At 54.5% G+C, this 23,370-nt stretch overlaps 1 protein-coding gene and 1 long non-coding RNA gene across 4 annotated transcripts in view; one reads left to right on the forward strand and one right to left on the reverse strand.

Moving 5' to 3' along the window:
- Window positions 1–4,011, reverse strand: part of LOC121086525 — a 5,602-nt gene extending 1,591 nt beyond the window's left edge. Inside the window, exon 1 of one of the 2 annotated variants that reach the window (XR_005827399.1) lies at window positions 945–4,011. This is a non-coding gene — a long non-coding RNA (uncharacterized LOC121086525). The remainder of the gene's footprint in view (window positions 1–944) is intronic. The other variant, XR_005827398.1, reaches the window with a different exon arrangement.
- A 152-nt stretch (window positions 4,012–4,163) lies between these two features.
- ZBTB7A (zinc finger and BTB domain containing 7A) lies at window positions 4,164–22,995 on the forward strand. 2 transcript variants are annotated; one of them, XM_040590413.1, is made up of 4 exons: window positions 4,164–4,250; window positions 13,894–14,094; window positions 14,191–15,398; window positions 20,092–22,995. In XM_040590413.1, the coding sequence occupies exons 3-4, from the start codon at window positions 14,206–14,208 to the stop codon at window positions 20,543–20,545; spliced, it is 1,647 nt and encodes a 548-aa protein (XP_040446347.1). In that variant the 5' UTR covers window positions 4,164–4,250; window positions 13,894–14,094; window positions 14,191–14,205; the 3' UTR covers window positions 20,546–22,995. The 2 variants fall into 2 exon arrangements, with proteins under 2 accessions (XP_040446347.1, XP_040446348.1); XM_040590414.1 differs by lacking the exon at window positions 13,894–14,094.
- The last annotated feature ends 375 nt before the right edge of the window (window positions 22,996–23,370 follow it).

The following is a 23,370-nucleotide window of genomic DNA, read 5'->3' on the forward strand; positions in this document are numbered from 1 at the left end:
GCGCGCCCTCCGCCCCGCGTACCCGCCCGTCGCCGTCCGGCCCAATGGCGGGCGGCGCGCGGGGTGCGGGGTGGCCGAGGACAGGCGCCGTGGGGCCTGCGCTGCCGCCCGGCGCCCCCCACCCCGGTCGGCCCTGGCCCTGGCCCTGGCCTGAGGGGAGCGCAGGCGGCGGCCGCGGGGCTGGGGCCTGGCCTGCGCGCCCCCCCGCCGCCTCCCCCCGCCCGGCCTCCATTGGCGGCGGCCCGCCCGGGGGAAGGGGTGGGGTCGTGGCGCCCGGCCAAGGCTCCCTGTGGGCCCCCGCCGCCAGCGGGCCGCGGCGGGGGGGGGGGGGGCGGCCCGGCTCGGCGCAGGGGGGCGGCCCGGCTCTGGGTGGGGTCCCCCGGGGCGTGCGTGCTGCCAGTCGGGCCGCGGCTGGGCTGACCCGTGCGGGGGCGCCGGGCCCGGCCTTCCCCTCCCTCCCTTCCCCGCCGGGCCCCCCCGTCCCCGAGCACCCCAAGGTCGTCACGGCGGGGCGGCGGGCCGAGGGGGGGGGCGGCCCGGCTGCTGGCGGGCCCTGCCTTCCTGCTGCGGGGTTGTTTGGTTTTTTGCGGGGGGTGGGTGGTTTGGTTTTTTTTTGCCCGCCCCTTCCTTATCTCCCCCCGGCCGGCTCCGCAGCCACCCCCGTGCGCTGAGCGGGGAGAGGGAGGTCGGCGGCCGTTCGCAGCGATAATCCCCCCCGCCCGCCTGGGTGCTGGGCCCTGCGGGGGGGCAGCCCGGGAGGGCCCTGCGCCATCAGCCCCCCCCCGGAGCTGCGCCGCAGCGGGGGCCGGCAGGAGCTGGCGTGAGGGGCAGCATCCCTGCTCCCGGCGCAGGGCAGGCCTCCGCCTGGCCGCTGTGACGCTCCCCTCGCTTCACCGCCCCCATCTCCTGCCTCTCGAGTTCGAGGTGGTGGGTCGGTAACCGACCTTGAGCTCCAGGTACCCGAGGCTCCTGTGCTGAGCTCCCCCCGGGACAGAGCTGAAGGTTACTGCCGGCTTCCCCAGAAGCGCGGCGTCTCTCAGCCCGATGGCAGGAGACAAAGTCACGGGCAGGGCAGGTCGCTGCGGTGGCCCTGCTCTCAGAGCCGGGTGCTCCCTGGGGAAAGGGCTTTGCTGCTCGCAGTGTTTCAGGAGTGCAGGGAAAAGCCCTCAGACCCGTGCATGGAGCACGGCTCCTAGCGCTTGGGGCTTCCTCTTAGCAGAACTTTTAAATCCTGACGATCCTATGTTGAAAGCAACAGTTCCTGTTGTGCACCCACAGCCCATGCAACTGCTACGCCTCGGCTGGCTCTGCTGAGGTCTCAGCTCCTGGAGACCCTCTTACTCACAGGGCAGCAGGAGGCTGGCCAGCAAAAGTTTCTCTTGGTAAGAGTTTGCTGCTGGTCTGAGTTCAGGATTAGCTCTCTTCCCTGTGCTGTTAATTGCCTTGGCTATTGAAACCATAACTTATTATATAAGTACTTTATAGACATGGGTAGAGAAGGTCTCTGCCTGGAAGAATTTACAACCTAATGAGGTTTAAAGTTGTGTGCAGCGGAGCTAAAAGGTCATCCTGTCATTTTAAAAAGTGTTGTGTTTTGGTTTGGGTTTTTGTGTTGTTTTTTTTTTTTTTTTTTTTTTTTTAAGGAAATGTTTTATTTCTGAATGTTTCTGCTGGTCCTGGTTGGAAATTGCAGTATGTGGGCACTTCTGGAGGCTGATCAGGAAGAGACGGGCTGGCTTAATTCTCATGGCTTGCTGGAGATGTTGTATTTAAACCACTTTTTAAAAGAGAGAGACACAGAGAAACGGAGCAGTTTATTAGACAGGAGCCGTTCTTGTTTAATATTCATTCTGGCCCCTGTTTAGGCTTGTTCTGGTGAAAGAGGGAGTGAAGAGGCGCAACCCAAACACGGGTGAGATGGTGGGATTTTTCCACCAAGCCTTAATTGCGTTAGTAACTCAGGGGAGGGTTTTGCAAGGCATGAGCTCTTAATAAATCTGGTGGTGAATGAAAGTAGTTCTTCATTTTCTGCTGATCTGCAACTCTTCTTATGATTTTTTTTTTTTAATTTATTTTTTGCTCATATATGCATCTTGTTGCATTGTGGTAGCGGAATCTGATGATCTTCAGCTGTATCATGGGCTTACTGAAGAGCTCTGCTTTGTAGAGGTGCTGGGCCAGCCGTGGCTGGGTGAAATTAAGTTGGCACGGTGAATGCGGTGGGGTTCACTCTGTGCTTTGTGACTTTTAAAGCAGAATTGAAAGTTACAGTTGCTTTCCTGGCTTGAGAATCTGGATGTCAGCACAGGACACAAATCTGGGAAGAAATTTATGCTTCTATCAAGGAGCTGTGATGGATTGGTTGCACTGCCTGTCCAGCTCAAGACCTCGTTTGACGGATAAAGTGCTGCCTGAGCACTGGGTTTTAGCTCCGCAGAATTGAGTCTACCGCAGGTGTCCAACCTAAAAAATTGGGGGAAGGGGGGAGGGCCTGTGAGATTCCTGGTCTGCATTTGAGACGGAGCCTAAATGCTTGAGAACTATGGTTTAATCTTGATTAAAACTGGCACTTGAGGGTTTTTTCCCAGTCTCAGGATGCTGTGTTTATTGAAAGAGAAGACTTCTGTGCCAAACAATTAGAATCCTACTTGTTATCTTGCATAGTCAAAGCAATAAACAGTTGCTCTTAACTATGCTCTCCACCAGCCTTAATCTCAAATTTGAAGAGACCAGTTTTAATCTGTAATTAAAAGCCATTTGACGAGCAAAACTCGGAGAAAGGGAGAAAGTCAGTCTCTAGGGTGAAGAGAAGCATTTGTACCTAATCCTATGACCCTTTGATCCAAACTGGTGCGTGTTTTGTGTTTGGTGCCTCCTGATCGGCGTGAGCCGCTTAGCAATGTGTCTGCCCCAATACCTGTGCCTGGAGCATCCCGCCGGTCCCGGAGGAGCTCTGGTAGGACGTCAGAGCAGGAGTAAATGAGGTCAGACAAGTGTCGGGATCCTCAGCGAGTATCTAGGGACAATTGTTTCTTGCCCAGCTCCCTGGCCGTATCGTCTTCCCTCTGTGCATAGTTTCAGTTTCCCTGCCTCCCTGGTGTCATTGCTGGCTCCCGTAGCAGAGCATGGATGTGACTTCCACGGTGCAAATAGAGCAAATATTGTTCTGTGCCTCGAATCGTGGTGGGGCTCCTTCCCCCTGGATACCCAGCTGCCTGAGGGACTTGTAAATCTTCCTGCGAGATCTCGGGCAGCAGCCCCAGGCTGCAGGTGGAAGGGAACTATAGGGATCGGCTCTCTTAATGTGACAAGGTGCGAGAAACTGGAAACTGGTGCGAGCTGCCCCGTGGCTGCAGGTGGGAGCCAAGGCCACGTTGGTGAGATGAGCCACAGATCCCCTGGCAGGCGACGGCTTTCCGACGCCGTTGCTTTGCCGACCCCTTAAAAAAATGTGTACTGCCAGCCTGTCAGGAGCGTGATCTCCCTGACGACAGCCTGGCTGGCTCAAATACTTTTCACCGATCGCTTCGAAGCTGCGCACAGATCCGGGTGCCCTGCTGGGGTGCAGAGGCCTGGGCAGAACACGCAGCGCTGGCGGTCGCTGGGTGGTTTCTTTGCCTGCGAAGGGTTAGCACCTTCAGGACCATTTTCCTCCTGCTTTCCACCCCTGCAGTTCTGTAATGCCCAAGTGAAGCTGCATGAGATCCTCTCCCTGCTGCTGCCCTGCTTTTTTTCACAGCAGAGGATGCTCCTGAGCTCCCCAGCGCAGCATTTTAACTCACTCTTGCCCGCTGTTAGGCTGCAGTTGTGCTCCCTATTTCCTTCCTGGTTCGTGCACCTACTTATTTCCCACCGGCAAACTGGAAACCAGTAAGTAGATTCTTTTTTTTTTTTTTTTTTTTTTTTTTTTGTTTGCCTGAGTACCTACCCTACACAGAGCTGGGCAAACATCGCAGGTAGGCTTGTAGCTACAGGTTGCTGCTCTCTAGTTACTCGGAGCCTCTTGCCCCAACAGGCAGAGTACATGCGGTACTGGTTCAGCGTTCCCTCCCTTCATCCGTGCGCTGCCCAGTTGTGCGCCGAGGAGGGAAGGAAAAGACCTTCATGGCAGGACAGCGTTGCCAGGGATGAAGCGCATGGCATGCTTGCTCTCAGGATTCACTTTTTCACGTCGCATGGAGTCAAGAATGGCAAGACAAGCTGTCTGTTTATCCACAAACTAGGAATTACATAAGGGACTGCCCTGCCCGGTACGCTCTTTGTCAGTAAACTCTGATCTTATTCTTTACTTATTTTTCCTTTCCGCCTCCCCCACCTTCCCGGTGTGGAAAAGGCAACCGGTCTTTGAGGTGCCATTTGAGGCAATTGGATTAATGCTGGATGTTGGACAGAACACTGAAGGCAGGGGGAACGGGGCAGGAAATGTCAGCTTTGGAGGGGGAGGATGCGGAGGCTGCGAAGGGGAACTGCGGGGTGGGAGAGGGACCAGTTGGTTTTGGGGCTCAGGGGACCCTGAGCTGGGCATGCAGGGAGCGGGTCACGAAACGGATGGGTGCTGGGGGAGGGGGCTGCAGGATTTGGGATTTTGAGCAGTTCTTATGGTTCTCTTGGTTAAGGAGATGGAGGGAAGCTGTGACAGGGGAGGAGGGGGAGCGTGGTGCGAAGGGGGCAGGTGCTGTCGGCATTTCTTGGGGCAAAACGCTGATGGTAACTTGGGGAGATTTTGGCTGGAGTGGGGAGTGCAGGATTTGGCCTCTTGCTGGTCTGCAGTCATGCCTGGTCTCTGAAGGGGAGGAGGGTGTAAAAATATGACCCGCAGAAGCTCTGGTTTTCATCCAGCTTTGGGCGGATGGGATGTGCTGGTGGCCCTGCAGCCTCTGCTCAGCCCTCGTGCTTTGCTGAGCAGCAGGTTAATGCTGGTGGCCGCTTCGTGTCTTCAGTCGCTCCCTTTGGTGAAGGGGCCCAATGTTGCTTTTTTAAAATGTTGGCGGCTTATTTCTGGTGTGGATCTCGATGCTTCCAGGTTTAGGGGGCTTTTGAGTTGAAAAAGAAACCTTCCCCTTCTGTACACACAGAGCTCCTAGGCAAGGGCTGGTCCTTCAGCCAGGGTTGAAACACACGCAGTTTTGTGTTTTGTGTTTCTGTGTTTTTATTTTCCCTCCCCTCTTTGCGTGTAACTTCTGAGGCTTTCTAAAGCGTTTAGGAGAACTAGGGGCTGAATAGCACCGGCTTGGTATTCTGCAAGATCTCCCGAAAACCCCACTGTGGTTTTGCAGGGAGCTGCTCTTTTCTGTATGGCAACAGCGGAGCTATGTGGGAGCAAACCCGTTGGAGGGCTGTGGCAACAGGCATGTGGGCACACTTGGGCTTGGCTTTTGAAGAGTTTGTTTCAGCAGCAAAACAAGCAGCTTCCATTAACGCAAGGGTGGCCGGCCTTCCTGGCCCTGTAAACCGTGCTTGGCTGCCTCAGCAGGCTGAGGGCTGCGTGCGTAGGCTGCAGTGGTTCAGCTGAGGAAAGGAGGGAGCCCTGGGAGTAACTTGCACGCAGCCTGGCTGGAGTGAAGGGGGTCTGAGCCGGGTCTGAGGGTCACTGGGCGGCTCCTGGCCTCCTCGGTGGATGGTGGCTCGTTTCTTCTCGGTGTGGAAAAATTCCTGCCAGCCGGTGGCTGTTGGTGCTGCTCGGTGACGGTCCCAGCGTGTGGACCTCATGTGATGAACCCAGGAGCATCACGTTGAGAAACTCCCCAAGGCAGAGCAATGGTGCCGGTGATGGGGGGGCTTGTGGCACAAAAGTAAACCCCCACCCACACAGAAGGTCAAGGGACACATGCGGGCCTTGGGTCGGTGACTACACGGGCTTGAACCAAGGTGCATTCCTGCTGGATTAAATGCAGTCTCTGATGACAAAGGAGAAAATTGGCAAGGAGGTCTGGGTGGAGTAACCAGTTCAAACTAACCTTGCAACATAAGAGAAGTATGTCCCGGTTGTTGCTGTCAGTGGTCAAAAGGGCCGCGTGTTGGTGTGGCGCAGGACATTTTTGGAGGGGTGGCAGGTTGGGGAGGCCCTGCACCACGCCGTGCTGTGGCTGCCACTTTCGGATGTGCAGAAACAAGTCTGGTGGAGGCTGGGCCACGGTGCTTCGCCGTGTGACGTGGCAGGCAGGAGTAGACCACTGCCGTCTGTTGGGGTCTAAGTTGACTTCTGGTTTTTGCTGGTAGTTGATGCTGCAGCGGAAACAGAACTTCCCCGTGCACTGTGCAAGGCTGTGCTGTGCTCTGGAAGGAAATCCCTTCCTGCTTACTGACATCAGTAGGGATCTGCAGCATCACAGAGCGTGACGTTTGCTCATCTCTCATCTCTCCTCTTAACTGTGGAAGTGAGCTACCAGTATCTTTAGAGATAGATGCCATCAGGCATTAGGTTTATATGAAAGCCATAGACCTTGTCCTGGGAGATGCACAGTGCTTCCCCCATCCCCCAAACTTTCAGGAGATGTCACAGTGAGCCCTGTGCACTGCAGCAGGTGACTTGCCCTTTGCTGGTTTGGTTTAATTCTCTTGGTAAGCAACAGTAACGCTCTCAGTGTTGTGGTTGTGCTTAGAGGTCAGAGTTGGGATCGACATACGGAGTCTGAATGAGGGAGGCAGGGAGAGAAGCAAGGATGGGATTTCTGAAGGGTCAGTTGGTTGGTGGATTTGGTGTTAAAGGTGGTAGTCGTGATCCCTTTCCTCAGCAGCACTTGTCCTTTCACTGTCCATGCCAGTAGAAAAAAAAACCTGCATCTGGCATGTCCCTTCTCTTCTGGGCCATCACGTGAAAAGCCCTTAAACTCAAGCAGTTCTGGAAAATGAAGAGCAACAAGCCCTCTTCTTCCTGGTGTGCTCCATAGCAGTGTCCCTTATGATTTCCTCTAGCATGATGAGGAATCACAGTCCTCTAGCATCTCATTAAGAGACCAGCTCCACCTGGGTAGTCATTATCTCCCTGCTTCATTGTGATCACTCTGTCATGATCGCACCATCTCTTCTGCTTGCTTTGCAACCTGTCGCTGCCAGCAGGATTTGGAAGCCCGGTTCCAGTTGCTCTTGCTCTGGTTCTGGCTTGGCACGAGCAGGCACTGTTTCACCACTGAGGTGTCTTGGTGAAGTTCTCCTTTGCTTCTTCCCACTGCTGCCACAGTGGTAACGGCTGAGAGGGGGCCAGGTTTGGATACTGAAAAGGTTATAAATGGGTTGAGGTGTAAAATTTAAGTTGGTCTCTTGGGGATACCTTCAGTCAGCTGCCATGGTTTGCCGGCAGGGAGACTGCTGAATTACCCCCAAAACCTGTCCAGGAGCTGCTAGGCGATGTGTCACCTTGATGAGAGGCTTGGTGGTCGTTCCTTCATAGCCCGCTTCAATATCCGAGCTGAAACGCTGGTGTAATGTGGGCTTGGGGCTTCTTCATCCAAATTCTTCAATGCAGCTCTTCCAGCCCGATTTAGATTCTCTGCCAAATATATCAGACCTACGCAGGCTTCTCTGAATGAGCACAGGATGCAGCCGTTCCTGAGCGAGGAAATGGCTGGCTGGTGTCTGGGGAAGGGCTGTCCTTGCTCCACCAGCTCTGCAGAGCTGCCCCTTTTGGCCGGCCTGAGGAGCAGAGGGTACCACGGCAAAGCCAACGCTTGGCACCACTCCTACCTCTGAGGTGCTCTGCTGTGGGAGGGGATCATTATTATTTTAATAGGAAGGAAAATCAAGGTTCTTTATTACTTGTGGTCGTTAAAGTTCCCATGATGCTCATTGAGAGTCCGAGGGGCGTTCAGTTCCAGCACTCCATCCAAACTTCAGTGGGAGCAATTAGCAGATACTCTTCCTACCAGAGTTCCCTTGGCAGTGGCAGCAGGATGTGGGATTCTCCTTTCCTGTCTGAACTTCTGTGCTGCTAAATTGTTGTGTGTCCTGCCCCAGAGACTGTTGTTTCTGTAGTGTATTAGGTGGTTCTTCCCTGTCGATACACAGCTCGTAAAGTGCTTTGGCTCCTCTAAGATGAAGGATGTGGTGCTGGTCTGGGCTGAAGGATCGGTGGTTGGTGTATCTGCAGGTTTTTGGGTAGATTTCCTTTTACCTTGGGCAGCTGCTTGGTATGAAACAGTCCTAGAACAAGGGTTGACTTGATGTTGGAGCTTCCTGTGCTGCCCAGGTATATATTTCTAGACAGTAGGGAGAGGCAAACCTCCCTGGCAGGTCAGACCTGGCAGTGGCAAGGAAAGCTCGAGCTGTTTTGCTTACCTGATAGTGGGGCAAGTTCATCGAGTTGGACTGAGAGGAAGGGTGGTTGCTGTAACTGAGGAGCTCAGGCTACCTTGTCAGATACTGTCGCAGCATCTTGGTTGTTTTTCCACTTCACATTAAATTTGAGATGTTGGAGGGGGATGCTCGGAAAGCCTCTGGTCTTTGGAAGGATCAGAACAAAGCGACCACCCCGCTTTGAGGAACCGGCGGAGTGGTGGTTTGGTCTGGTTGTGTGAACAGGAGCCCAGTGCCTGCTTGGGAGCCAACTGAATCCTCATGATGTGGTCAGTCTCGTTCTTTAGATGAGCCTTCATGTCATAAATCCAGCAATTAGAGCTGCGGTAACAGAGACTCTGCATTGACAGCTCTGGCAGAGGCACTGGGGAATAAGATGCTCCCAGAGTCGGTGCCTTCAGACAGGGATGTGTAGGGGGCTGGAGGGCATGCCCGTTCGCAGAAGACAGAGCCATATTGTCCACAAAGAGGCCACGGATATTTGCAGGATGCACGTTCTGCTCTGATCTCTTCACTTCAATAGCTGCATGATCTTGGTCATGCCATATGTGTCCTCTGGTCTTTTACCCCAGATGCGATATTCAGTCAAGATAAAGGAAAGCTTGAATTTGCTCTTTTTGCTGTTGATGGCTCAATTACCTGCTAAACACAAAGGATTTCTTCCCATTGCATTATCAAAAATTTAGATTTATTAAAAAAAGTCAACATGCTTTTAGTTTTTCTTAATTTATTCATCCAGTGCAGTTTGCTTCTGTGGATGTGGAGGGTCTTCCTCTCGAGAACATGCATCTGTTTTGCAGGTCTACATAATTCAGATAGCTTGGCGCTAAAGTGCCGACAGCGCATTCCTTTTAGAGAGCAGTTGAATTTTAATAGCACCATAGAGTGGTTGAAATAGAGACTTCTCCCAAGCAGGCAAAACACCCTCCCTCATTTCCTCCTGCCTACCATCTTCCCACCTTTTTGGCTTTCTGCTGCTGCGTGCTAGGTGTGTTTCCCGAGGCCTCTGCATAGTTTAGGGTGGATCCTGGGCAGAGGGAGACCTGCTTGGGCTTGTCCTTGGGTTGTTGCAGAGCTTGGTGTCAGCAGAGATGATGGCTCATGCTCCAAATGGCCAGAGAGCTGCGTTTTATCTCAAGGGATCCAGGCTTGCAGATACGTCCATGCAGCTGGAAGAAGGAAGGGGGGAACTGGGATGATTGCTCCCAAAATGTAAAGGGAAGAGACAAGGACTTGCATTGTGTGACCTATAATTGGGGTGAGCTATTCATAGGGAAAAAATGCCCGTTTCTCCAGTCGGTGGTGAGTGAGGGCTAGGATAATGTTTGGGCCTTGGGCAGTAAACCACTGACTTTTTCTTTTTTTCTGTATAGCAACATTATTTTAATAATTCTTTTCTAGCACACAGCACAGGGCTGCTGCAGAGTCTGCCCTGACACTGTCATATGTGCATTTCCTCTAAGAAATAGGGGATAGCAACTTGTGAGCTCCGTTCCTCGGGCACCTTGAGCTGCAGGAGGCCAAATAACCACGTGTTGTAGCCCAAAAGGCAGTTATTCCCGGGAAGCCTTGCGCTGTGGGTTGTAGCAGTGCCCTAAAGCCATTTTGCCCTGCGCTGGCTGGAAAAGGCGACGGTGATTTTTCCCTTTGTGCCCCGAGCAGGTGCCTGGTGTTGCTCAAGCTTCTCATCTGTGCTGCTGGAGTGGGTGGCACCTCCGCGGGAGAGGAGGGCCCTGCCTTTGTAAAGCGATTTGGGATCTTTTCCGGATGAAGAGCACATTGAAAACATTCGCTGTTACTGGCTGACCAGATGTGGCTTAGCTCTTCCACCCGATACCTGCATATTTGATAGCCCTTCTAAGCTGCTCAGGTTCCTCTGTTCGCCCAGCTAAATTTTAAAGCAGTGCAAAGAAGCAAAAGAAAAAAAAAAAGAAAATCCCACTGAGGTTATGCGGAAAACTAGTAATTAAGCAGTGTTTTGTCAGCACTTTTGGTTGTGATCACATCTTAATGTGGTCGTCTCATTTGAATGTAAATGTCAGATTCCAGAACTCCTGTAGGAAAGCGATTGGGTGACATCCCACTGGACTCGAGGTGAGTAAAGTGCAAGGTCAGGGGTTTCGGTTAACGCTCTGTTCTGCTCTTCTGTAGTTCATCTAGTAGGTCTGAAAGGAGCAAGTTGATAACTTGAGCTTAAGAAAAGAAAATAAGCCTTTAGTGTTGAGGAGCAGCATCAAACTGCAGTTGGCTCCGGTGCAAAACCAGTCAGATGTGGAATGACCGAGATTGCTGCAAGCAGCGTCCTGGGGAGGTGGAGGGGGCTTCCCTTGCTCACGTGGCGCTCAGCACAAAAAAAATCTGTTTTTTCCTGCCTGGAATCGGGCTGACCTGGGGAGCCGAGGCTCAATTGCGTTGGTATTTTGGAAATGCAGAGCGAGGCTCAGCACCGATAAAAGCGACGTTAGCTGGGTAGTTAAGGATGCAGGTCGTGCTACGCCAGGTTTGTAAATAAATTTGAGAGCTCCGGTATTGTTGTAAACTCACCCCTTTCGAATGGACCGTATTTTAAGTTGACTGTGACCCCTCGGCTGCTGCGAGTTACATGTGAGAGCGATCTCTCAAAATGCAGCCGCTTCGGGGTGAAATGTGGCATCTTTGCAGCCCTGCAGAGACGCGCAGTCTGGGACACCAAGTGTGTAATGCCTTTTCGGCGGGCGGAGGGTGTAGGGAGAGAAAAGAGCTGCCTGGGAAATTTAGGTCAGTAGTTGAAGCTCCCCCTTGGTGGCCCATTCAGACCTTATTCTTGCCAAGGAGGGGACTAGCTGGTGGTTGTGCCAACGGCTTTTGTCACTTGTCACCTGGTCGTCGGGACCTTTCCAAGCAGATTTTACCAATCCCTCTGCCGTGGCGTCGTGCCCTGTTGCTGCACCTACTGCAGGCAGGCAGTGGGGTGGGTTTTTTTGAACCTGTAAAGGTGGAAGGCTCTGTCTCTTGTTAACTAATCCCCAGACTTCAATACTCTGGCTGTTCAGCCCCCTGAAAAGGGAGCAGGGTGTGATTTGCGATTTTTTTTATTTATTATTTTTTTTTATTTTAAGGGCTGTGTCTCTAGCCATGGCCTGAGCGTCCCGGTGCCGAAGCTGTTCCTGGGGGGCTCAGGGCAGCCTGTTTGCCCCTCGACGTTCTCTGCCGCTGCAGATGAAGGACACAAAGGGCGTGTTGTGCGAGGAGAATGAGTTGCGAAGTTGTACAACTTTCCATGCCAGCCCTCGGCAGTCTCATGACCCTGCAGCCGTTCCCACACTGTCCGGCCGATTGTCCCGGCCCCCTGGCCGGGGGGGTGACCTTGCCTGCACGGCCTTACTTGCTCCCCCAGGCCCCCTCGGTCCCCAGAGCCAGGCACCGTGGCCGACAAAGCCCGGTTGTGTGGGTGATGAAGCTTGACTGTCCAGAAGACTATTGCCCAAAGCTTCAAAATGCTTCATGCAGCTCAAATTCTCTTTAGAGCAGCGGGGAAAAGCTTTGTAAAGCATCTAACCTAGAGGGGAAAGGGGTGCTCTAATCTCACTTTTCAGGACCAGGAGGCGTTGCAGGGTGGGCAGAGGTATCGGATCCGCTTTTCCAGGGAGCGGTGTGCCTCAGCGGCTCAGGTTGGGGTGTTTCAGGGAGCTCTGGGATTGCCGTGGTGGGAATGGGGCAAGCGATGCCGAGGCAGCGGAGGCCTCCCCTGGTGTAGCCCAGTCGCTCGGGAGGCCAGGAGGGGTCCCTGGGACCACCTGCCGATGCAGAGACGCGGTGACCTTGCCAAGGTCACGCCTGAAGCCAGTGCCTAAATTCGGAGTGAGTCTTGGTCCCCAAGCAGCGCTCAGCCGTCAAACAGCCTTTTCCTCCCTGGCAAGGACCCCTTATCTGAAAGCCCCTTGAAATAAGAGCTTTGAGTTCAAATCTGCCCCTGTGGGAGCCCAGGAGGCGGCTCTGGCGTTGGTGCCCTTGTTCCAGGTGTCTCGGGAAGCCGCCTGTCTTGGGTGCTTGGTCTTCGTGGCAGGATTTGTGCCGGCTGCCTTGTGCATCCAGCCCAGCTCCTTGGGTTCTTCCCTCCCACCCTGACTCCCCCATCGCGTTTGCAGGCTGAGCTTCAGGTGTTACTGTTCCATATCGAGGGGTTTGTTTCAGGCTGGTGTTTCACAGACTCAGAACTGCCTTCTGCCTTTTCTTTGTATTAAAGAAAGTGCAGAAATTCCTTTTTTCCCCCTTGAATTAATGAAGCTTTTTAAAAATAAGAACTACTGAGAAATCTGCTAGCAAGTGCAGAATGGGGGTGGGTGTGTGTGTCGGGAAGTGAGCGTTGTTTTGCAACCTGGTTGCTAGCTCCCCATGCTGTAACGTGGTGCTGGGAGTTGCTTCCTGTATAATTACTTCTGTTCTGGATGTGATCCTGACTCAGCCAGCCCCCTGCTCCGTCATGTGGGGCAGGCCACTTCCCGCTGTGCCTCAGTTTCTCTATCTGTAAACTGGGGACTTTGATACCGTGCTTGTGACAAGGTGTTTTGTGAAGCAAATTATATATGCGCGGATGTCTTATCTCCTAACGATCCCCATGCTTGGGGCGGAGGCAGCCGATTTATTGATTTATAGGCAGAGAGCATCTCTGCTGCCAGCAGTATGTGGGTTTACTGCTTGAGGTGGAGAGCAGGGAAGTACTGTTCTCGGTTTTGGGGATCCGAAGACTGGGCTTGGGAGAAGTTGAGGGGCTTGTTCAAGGCAGGCAGCATGGTGAAGCTGGGCAGGTTTCACTCTTGCCTGGGTTTGACCCCAGTGCCCTTCTCCCGGCAAAGGGGGATCCTTCCCGAACGGAGCTGCTCGGTGCACCCTGGCTTTTTCAGCTCTGGAAAGAGAGGGGATGAATTTACAGTCAGGTGGCTCCGTTTGTGTTGCGCTAGCATGTCAGGAGTGACTGACTTCTTTATCTTTTCCCAACCAAACCCTCGGTGTTGGAAAGAACTGCTGCTTCTGCTGAAAGCCTTGAGATGCAGGGGGCTGGTGCCGGGTCTGCTGCCGGTGCTTCATGAGACCAGTCTCCTTTCCCCTCTGGCCACTGCAGAGGCTCCTGTTCCTGGGCACGGTGCGGCGGGTGCCTTAAGTTCTAGCGTTGAAGCTCGTCTCTCTGCAAAACACCCTTAGCAGCAGGCTGGGGTGGTTGGTGTCGCTCTGTTCCCGCACACCAGTGCCCTCGAGTGCTGGGCTTGCTGGTGTGCCCTTTCCAAAGGATGCTCGCTGCCAGCTTCTGAGGTGCCTGCAGACCCTGGGACCCCAGGGACAACCAACGGGAACAGTTTCCCCAGCAATTATGTGATTGTACCAGGAGTTGAGCTGGGCAGAGCGAGGCTGAATGAGCAGGGGACCTTTCCGGTAGAAGTGGTGGGAATGGGAAATACTCCCAGAGATGGACTGGGGTACGCTGGTGAGGTTCAAGCCGCTGTAGCCCAATGCCGGGCATGCCTGCCAGCTTGGTCCAGATGCTGCCTGGCTGTATTAACTCTGGTCCTTGCCAAGGCTTGCTTACTCTGGCCCAGATTCGTGCTAATTCAGCTGTTCTTCCAGCCTCTAGCTTGAGAGCACCTGGGCTGCATTTCTCCTCCTTCCCAGCGTGAAGATAAGCACGGGTCCGTCCTCGCCTGCCGATGGAGGCATGTCTTAGATGCCAGGCAGGACAGCGGGCCTGGCGGTGATGTGGAGGGGTGCAGAGGACGTGTGAGCCGGTAGCTAGTGCTCGCTGCAGAGCGCGCTGGCGTCGGTGGACAGGTAGCTGCTCTGTGCTGGGAGCTTGCCTGTGCGCTGTGATGCCTCCGAGCAGCCAAGGCCCCTGTGACTCATTGCTCTTTCCTTCTTCTCTCGTAGCCTTTTGCGTTGAAGATGGCGGGTGGCGTGGACGGCCCCATAGGGATCCCGTTCCCCGATCACAGCAGTGACATCCTCAGCAGTCTGAATGAGCAGAGAAACAACGGGCTGTTGTGCGACGTGGTCATCTTGGTGGAAGGCCAGGAGTTCCCCACCCACCGCTCCGTCCTGGCAGCGTGCAGCCAGTACTTCAAGAAGCTTTTCACCTCAGGGTTAGTGGTGGACCAGCAAAACGTGTATGAGATAGACTTTGTGAGTGCAGACGCCTTGTCGGCTCTGCTGGAGTTCGCTTACACCGCAACCCTTACTGTCAGCACTTCGAACGTCAATGACATCCTCAATGCTGCCACACTGCTGGAGATCCCGGCAGTAAGGGATGTTTGCACGGATCTCCTGGACAGGAAGATTCTGGCCAAAAATGACCAGATGGATACAGTAGATCAAATTGATCAAAGGAACCATCTCAGAGCAAAAGAGTACCTGGAGTTCTTCCAGAGCAACCCTGTCAATGGCCACCAAGGCAGCTTTCCGTGGACCAACCCAGAGTTGAGAGACCTTCAGAGACTGAACTTCCGAGGCCAAGAGGAGGAGGAGGAGCCGGACTGCAATGGCATGGACTTCTACTCGCAAGCCCCTCTAAACGAAAGACCAAAGGTGAATGACTGTGATCCTGACAGCAACCCAGCCATGTGGCTGGACAGAGAGGAGGAGGAGGCGGTGGCTCCTGGCTCTCTATTTTCACCTTCTCAGAATGGACATTACAGCAGCCGTGGCCTGCCCACACCGGGAGAAGAGGAGGGGACCCTGGGGGGGCCTCTGGACCAGCAGGAAGCCGGCGACTCCCCCAGCTTCGCTCCTGCTGGAGCGGACACGGAGGATGATGCGAGGGAGGTGGATGGCTTGGCCGCTAGTGCCCTGCTACAGCAAATGATGAATTCTGTGGGGAGACAGCAGCTCGGGGAGGATGACCGAAAGGATGATGATGGGGTCATGGATTATTACTTGAAATATTTCGGCAGTTCGAATGAGGGCGATGTGTATCCGTCCTGGTCCCAGAAGGTGGAGAAGAAGATCAGGGCAAAAGCATTCCAAAAGTGCCCCATCTGTGAGAAGGTGATCCAGGGGGCTGGCAAGCTGCCGCGCCACATCCGCACCCACACCGGGGAGAAGCCCTACGAGTGCAACATTTGCAAAGTCCGATTCACCAGGTAAGGAGTGGGCAGACGCTGCGGGCGAGGGGACTGTCACACAAAACCAGCTCTTGGCTTTCCCTGGGGGCTGGCGCAGGGCTGGTCTTGTGCCATTTTATCTTGCCTGCTCAACTAATTTCCATCTTAACAGGTGAGCTGGATATATGGAGGGCCAGAGTTTATTCCAAAGAGATGAGCAATTTGGGTGTCTGATCCTTGAGATGTCTCAAGGAGTGTGGCTTGATAGCCAGTGCCGTGCTGTCCTGGTGTCCTCAGTTGCTGAACTCTGCTGGAAACCTGGCCAGACCCGGGCTTCTGCTGAGGCCAAACGATGTGGTTGATGAAATGGAGCTGCAGCCCTTGGTATTTCCATCGTGGCCAAGGCGACTAGGGTTGAGGCGAGAGTCGTTTAGAAATGGCTCTGTGGGGTGACAGAAGTGCTGCTGGCTGGCAGTTGGGTTGGGAAGAGGTTGGACCTTGCACTGCTTGTGTCATCTCTCAGTAAACCGTGATGGGCTGAGCGATGGCTGCCCCGAACAACACCCCCCGGTGCCTTGGTTCAGCTCCCCGGGGGCGTTTGCCTCAGCCCTGTTTCTAATCAGGGTTCCTCCGCTCCTTCCCTCCGCTGCGGGAACGCTGAAGAAAGGGGATATTGTTCGGATTCCTCTGGTTCACTCGAGTCCACGCGTTGCAGCGCCGCCTCCTCTCTCTGGTCTCTGCGGCTGTGATGGCTGAGCTGGGGTGGGGGTCCCAGCCCGGTGCCCCCCTGGCCCTGCTGAGGGGCTGCGTGGGCTGCCTGGCAGAGGAGCCAGACTGCCTGCTCTGCCTGCTGAAACATTCCCAGTTTCACCAGTGCCCACTGCTCTGCTGCCAGGGCCAGCCCTTCCCCAGAGCCTCGTCCTTGAGGGGGGGTCTATGGGGCTGTGCCCCACTGTGGGCAGTCTGGGGTGAAGCCTCTGGTGCTGGGACATGGGCAGGAGGCTGTGTCCTGCCCCCGGCGCTGCTGGCCCCCTCCCCTCGGTGCGCCATGGCCGTGGCCGCACCCAGCCCCACGTTGGATAGCTGAGGAATGCAGATAATGGCGGGGGCAGGATGCCAGCCCTCCGCCGCTCCCCCAGCACCAGGCCCTGTGCCTGGGCCCTGCCACGCGGCACCTCCCTGCCCCGTGCCGGATCTGTCCCGCGTGTGTCGGGGCCCCTGGGTGCTGCGCACACAGCCCTGTGCAGGATCCGGCTGCCGCACCTGAGCGGTCCAAGGTCCTCACGCACCCGGGAGCTGGAAGATGTGGAAATGCTACAGGGTCCCTGGCAGCCATCGGCCTTGGGGGTGGCGGAGAGGGGAGGCGGGGGGCTTTTTGGGAGAGGAGGGCGGTGGGGCAGTGCCACCTCGTCGCTTTGGCGATCTCTGCCTCCTCCTGTGGGTTTCGGATGGGGACGTGCTCCTGGGCGGGCCTGGCATTGCAGAGAATGGGGTGGAAGCTGCCTCCCACCCCCATAAACAAGGCCCTTTCATCCTACACCCAGGCTGCGCTATCTTCCAGCTAAGCGCTACCCCCTGCTTCTTCCCCCAGCTGCCATCTGGGCATGGGGAAGCCCAGACGGGGACGGGGAGCCGTGCTCAGCCCCGCTGTGCCCCATTGCCTGTCTCGCCCCGACAGCGGCTGCTGAGCTCGACTCTGGTGTTTGCAGTGGTTGTGGAAGACCTTCCATGAGCCTGCTGCTCAAAGTCCCGGCTGGTTTCCAGCTCCTTCTGCTCTCACCTGGCTCTCTGGGGGTGCGTGAGCCTCACCCCCCCAGCACAGCCTGCCGTGGGGTACAGCAGAGTGTGATAAACCCAAGCTGCTGGCCCAGCTCTGCTCTGGGGGCTTCCCAACAGCGATGTCAATGAGTTGCTTTTTGCTGCTTCTCCCCCAGCACCCGGGCTGTGCTTGAAGCCTTATCTCAGAGGTTCCCAATGCAAGAATGGGTTAAACCTGACCGAGCACTCCATCATCCTGATTTTTCCCCTCGATTTTACCATTATTTTGCATTCCTTCACCGTGCTCTCCTTCCCCATCCTCATCCCATCCCTTGACAGCGTATTGCTTGAAAACAGATCTCTTCCCTGTGCTGTTAACGAGGCCGTGCATCCTGGTGGGCTGGGGAAGCCTGGGTGTGGGAACCCTGCTGAGCAAGGAGCAGTCCCTGCTCTTGAAGGAGCTTTTGGGGTAAAGGCAGGAGGAGGAGCCAGGGCTGTTTTGCGTGGGGTGTTTCCCTGCCACCCCCTCCTCACCAGGTGGGGACCAGAGCCCGGCGGTTTGTGCTGATTTTTGCTTGCTTGTGCTTCCTGGTTCCTCGGTATTCACGGGGGAGGAGCGGCAATGGCATTCTTAATCTTCTGAAAGAAAGGCAGAGTGAGTCTATAAAAATTATAAATACTTATAAAATTATATATATTATAACATTTTATTTGAAAAAAGCTGTTTTGATGTGCTGCTGCATGCCACGCTGCTTGAAGCAAGGCCCACCTTCCCAGCTCCGGTGGGATCTGCATTAAAACCAGAGGTGGACACAAGGGCCTCGGTGTTTTGATCCTTCCCATAAGGTTCAGAGTTTCTGTGGCATCGTGCTGCAGAGCTTCCCCCGCCCCCCCCGGGGGGCACAGGCAGGGGTGGCTGTGCTGGGGGGGGGGCGGGGCACGGGGCTGGCATCTGCCTCTTCCATGCGGGAGAGCAGCGAGGGATGGGGCCAGATCCACTTGGGCAGAGGCGAGCGGTTCCCTCAGTTCCCTCGCCCTCCGCCGGGCAGGGATGGTGCTCCTCGCTGCCACCACGTGCTTTGGGCCTGATTTTTTTTCTCCTTCAGGAAGAAGCGAGATGCTGTGCTCACGTGGCCTTGTTGGCCCCCAGCCTGGCTGCTGCAGCTGCCCTCCCCTGGCTGCAGCGAGCTCGGCAGTGTGGGCCCTGCCACAGCCACCCAGCCCCAGGCCAGGCGGTGCTGGGCCCTGTACTGGGCGATGCTCGGCCCTGTACTGATGCTCAGCCCTGTATCGGTGCTCAGCCCTGTGCTGATGCTCAGCCGTGTACCAATACTCGGCTCCATACCAGGTGATGCTCAGCCCTGTGCTGATGCTTGGTCCTGTACTGGGCAGTGTTCAGCCCCGTACCGATGCTCAGCCCCATACCAGGCAACACAGCCCCGTACTGGGTGACACTCAGCCCCATATCAATGCTCAGCCCCATACCAGGCAACACAGCCCCGTACTGGGTGACACTCAGCCCCATATCAATGCTCAGCCCCATACCAGGCGATGCTGAGCCCCATATTGATGCTCAGCCCCATACCAGGCAACGTGCAGCCCTGTGCAGGGCAGTGCTCAGCCCTTGTACTGATACTCAACCCTGTACCAGGTGATGCTCAGCCTCATGTCAGTGCTCAGCCACTATCCATGCTCAGCCCTGTACCATGCGATGCCCTATATGGATGCTCAACCCTGTATCGATGCTCAGCTGCATACCAGACGACGCTCAGCCCCATATGGATGCTCAGCCCCATACTGGGTGACATTCAGCCCCATATTGATGCTCAGCCCTGTGCAGGGCACTGCTCAGCCCTGTACAGATTCTCAGCCCTGTACCCAGTGATGCTTAGCCCTGTACCAGGTGACACTCAGCCCCGTGCTAGGCACTGCTCAGCCCTATACTGGGTGATACTCAGCCCCGTATCAATGCTCAGCCCTGTATCAGGTGATGCTCAGCCCCATATTGATGCTCAGTCCTATATTGATGTTCATTCCCATACGAGGCAGCACTCAGCCCCGTACCAGGCAACGCTCAGCCCTATATCGATGCTCAGCCCTGCATCGATGCTCAGACCCGTACCAGGCAACGCTCAGCCCCATATCAATGCTTGGTCCTATATTGATGTTCAGCCCCATATCGATGCTCAGCCCTGTACCAGCCGACGCTCAGTCCTGTACTGATGCTCAGCCCCATATTGATGCTCAGCCCCATACTGATGCTCAGCCCCATACCAGCCAATGCTCAGCCCCATATCGATGCTCAGCCCCATACTGATGCTCAGCCCCATATCAGCCAATGCTCAGCCCTATACTGATGCTCAGCCCCGTACCAGCCGATGCTCAGCCCCGTACTGATGCTCAGCCCCGTACCAGTCGATGCTCAGCCCCATATCGATGCTCAGCCCCGTACCAGCCGATGCTCAGCCCCGTACTGATGCTCAGCCCCGTACCAGTCGATGCTCAGCCCCATATCGATGCTCAGCCCCATACCAGCCGATGCTCAGTCCCATACTGATGCTCAGCCCCGTACTGATGCTCAGCCCCGTACCAGTCGATGCTCAGCCCCATATCGATGCTCAGCCCCATACCAGCCGATGCTCAGTCCCATACTGATGCTCAGCCCCGTACTGATGCTCAGCCCCATACCAGCCGATGCTCAGTCCCGTACTGATGCTCAGCCCCATACCAGCCGATGCTCAGTCCCGTACTGATGCTCAGCCCCGTACCAGCCGATGCTCAGTCCCGTACTGATGCTCAGCCCCATACCAGCTGATGCTCAGCCCCGTACTGATGCTCAGCCCCGTACCAGCCGATGCTCAGCCCGGTGCCGGGCACTGCTCAGCCCCGTACCGATGCTGGACCCCGTAGCAGGCTCCAGGCCCAGGGTAGACCCCCAGGCTGACCTGCCCCCCTGTCCTTTCTCTCCACGCAGGCAGGACAAGCTGAAGGTTCACATGAGGAAGCACACGGGGGAGAAGCCGTACTTGTGCCAGCAATGCGGCGCCGCTTTCGCTCACAACTACGACTTGAAGAACCACATGCGCGTCCACACCGGCCTGCGGCCCTACCAGTGCGACAGCTGCCGCAAGACTTTCGTCCGCTCCGACCACTTGCACAGGCACCTTAAAAAAGATGGATGCAACGGTATTCCATCCAGGAGGGGCCGTAAACCCCGGGTGAGAGATGCTGGGGATCTGCCTACCACCCCTACGGGGAACCCCGAAGATGGAAGTTTTCAAGTCGGTGGGGAGAGTCAAGAATCAGAGGACACCCTGCAGAGGGACGGCGAGGAGCAGCAGCACTTTGAGGATAATTCAAATAATGAAGCATCAGGATTGAATGTAGCAGGAGGGTCGTCTGAGGGTAACACGCAAGGACTCTCCTAAACCAAAAAAACAGAGTGTCACAAAATCTAGTTAGTACTTTTCCTCCGATTTTTCTCTTTAAAGATGTTTCTCTCCCTTTTTTTTTAAAAAAAAAACAGAAAAAAAATATATATATATTACGTTTCCAATCTTCCCATCGTAAGCAGGGCTCCCCCAAGGATCCCTCAGTAGCCAAGGACCTTTTCTTGGAAAGGCAGACGCTAGGAAGCACGGGGTGGGGATGGAAAGTGGCTCTGTCGCATGGAAAAGAGCTTCCATGTAAATCCAAAGCTTTATTTTGTGTCCAAACACACGTTAAAAAAAAAAACAAAAAACAAAAAAAAAAAAAAAAACTTATTTCAGAGAGAGATCTATTTAAGGAAAAAAAAAGCAAAAATCGAAAAAAAAAAAAAAAGTGGTAGGAGCAGAAGGGCTCTTTCAGGGCGGGCGGTACACGGTGCCTCGGAGGGCCGGGGGAGCAGGGCAGCCTTCCCCCCTCCGCTTTTTGGGAATTGAAGCTCCGGTGGCGTGAGATGTTGTGGTTGCTGCGTCCCGGGACAGAGGTGGGTCGTTTTTTTGGGGTAGGGGGTGCGGGTCCTTTCCACCAGCCCTGGTGCGAAGCTGAATTTGCCAGAGAGGGGAGCCGACAGCCGTGGGTCGGTGTAGAAAATGGCCCAAAATTGCCGAAAATTGCCTAATCGTGTGAGTGGATGAGCAGGATTTTGCAGGGCTGCGGTCAGCAGCGGGTGGCTGACACGTGGGGCTGGGGACACCGGGCGCTGGGGACACCCGGGGCTGGGGACACCCGGGGCTGGGGACGCTGGCTTGGCTGGAGCACCTGCCACCACACCAGTGCATCCATCCCAGTGCCCATCCCTGCGTCCATCCCCATCCTGGGGGGTGCGGCAGGTGCCGGGAAGGGGCTGAGCTGGACCTGGCACAGCGCAGATCCCACCGGGGCCTTCCCAGCACCCGCCCCCCCCCCCGGCAGAATTTGGGTCTGGGGGGGGAACACCCCCCCCCCCCTCCCCTCCCTTTATATTTTAGGCACTGAGTCAACGCAGCAGTGTTCCCGCACGCCCCGAAAGCGCCTAAAAATGGCAAATTCCTTCTAAAAAAGGTTATTTGAGGTCTCCCTTAAAGGGGCAGGAGACCTTTGGGCAGGGGGGGAGGCGAGCTGCAGTGGCCCTGGCTCCCCCAGCCCCCATTCCCAAATTATATATATATATATATATATAGATGCTATATGGCTCTAGAGGCGGGTATATAACCCTCGGGGTTAGCAGAGGATAAGAAAAGGCACCTTTCAGCTGGTCACCTGTTTTCTAAATGCACATTTTTAAATGAAAAAGAGATTTTAAGCCCTTTTATTTTGAAAGCACTTTTTAGATTCTCTTCCTTTTTTTTTTTTTTTTGGTTTTGTTTTGGTTTTTTTTTTCCTTTTGGTGTTTTGTTTTTACTTTCAAAGCAAGAGCAGGTTTGGCCGAATGTATTTTGGAGAGGGAGTGAGAGGGGAGTGTGTGCTGGGGGGGAGGGCTGAGTGGTGGGGGTGGGGAAGAGATGGATGTTTATTTAATGCAGAAAAAGCAATAAAAAATAAAAAAAAAAACCATGCTAAAAAAATAAAAAAAAAAACAAACAAAGAAGTCTTAGCACTTTGCAATGGAACGGGTACTTTGAGATCACTTTATCTTAATTTAAAAAGCAAAAGCAAAACATGTTTACAAATGAAAACCAACTTCTACGGAAAAAAAAAAATTATTAAAAAAAAATCCTAAATTTATTTTTGTAAGAAAAATGTGTATATATATATATATATTTAAAAAAGAAAAACAAAACCATAGGCAGAATCCAAGTTATATTTCATGGAGTAATAAAAGCCGCAAGGTGTCCGATGGGAGGAACGATGCTAATTAGGTTCTGTGACATGCCCTGACACCAGACCCTCCGAAGTCATTGCACTTCACGAATTAAAAAACAAAAAAAACCACGGAAGCTTGAATTTTAGGCAGGAATCATGGGGTTTTGTTTTGGTTTTGTGTATTGTTCATTTTTCCCCACACCCTTTATTATAATTTTTTTTTTAATTTTATTTCTTTGATGTTTTCTAGCCAGTGCTAGTCCAGACGTCTCTCCCACCCACCCCGGAGCCGGGGGGGCCGTGATGCTCCCCATGGGCTTCGCATCCCTCCCGGTTCCCCCCTGGGCCGGCAAATTCAGATTTGGGCATCGAATGCTCCTGGGAAGGTGCCGGAGGGACTCAGATCCAGGCCGGCAGCGGGGGCTCTGCGGTGGGGAGGGCTCAGCAGCAACCCCCCCCCGGCGAGACCCCGGCCGGGCTGAACCTTTGCGTAGCACTGGCTAATTCTGGCATATTTAAAAAAAACAAAAAAACAAAAAAACAAAAACCAACAAAAAAAAATTAAGCGTGGATTTGTAAATAGACATTTACTTGAGGTTCTTTATTGTAATCGGAGTTGTGGTATCTCTTTTCTAGTTTGTGTTAATTTTCTCCCTGGTTTTTCCACCCCCACCCCCAGCTCCTCGCTGCTGCTTCCTGCCCACGCCCCCCCCCCCCGCCCCAGCCCCAAAGGAGTCTTGGATGGTTTGGGGGGGAGTCCGGGCAAATGGGCCTCTGGCACTTGGGGGGATAAACCCTGTGGCTTCCCTGGGCACCCCTTGGACAGTGGGGAAGGGGAGGGAAGGGGGGCACAGAGGGAAAAGGGGTAAAAAAAAAAGGGGGGGAGGGAGAGGGAAAGGAAAAGGGGAGGGGAGGGAAGAGAGGAAAAAAAAATGAGGAGAAAAAGAAAAAAAGGGGGGGGAAGGGGAAGGGGGGAAGAGAGGAG

Source organism: Falco naumanni, chromosome 4 (assembly GCF_017639655.2).
Source record: "Falco naumanni isolate bFalNau1 chromosome 4, bFalNau1.pat, whole genome shotgun sequence".
Lineage (NCBI taxonomy): Eukaryota > Metazoa > Chordata > Aves > Falconiformes > Falconidae > Falco > Falco naumanni.

What these genes read in the sequence shown, in the direction of transcription:
- ZBTB7A (XM_040590413.1), top strand. Translation starts at nt 14,206, where the DNA reads ATGGCGGGTGGCGTGGACGGCCCCATAGGGATCCCGTTCCCCGATCAC. An exon ending in TGCAAAGTCCGATTCACCAG is followed by an intron (nt 15,399 to 20,091) that starts GTAAGGAGTGGG and finishes CTCTCCACGCAG; the next exon opens with GCAGGACAAGCTGAAGGTTC.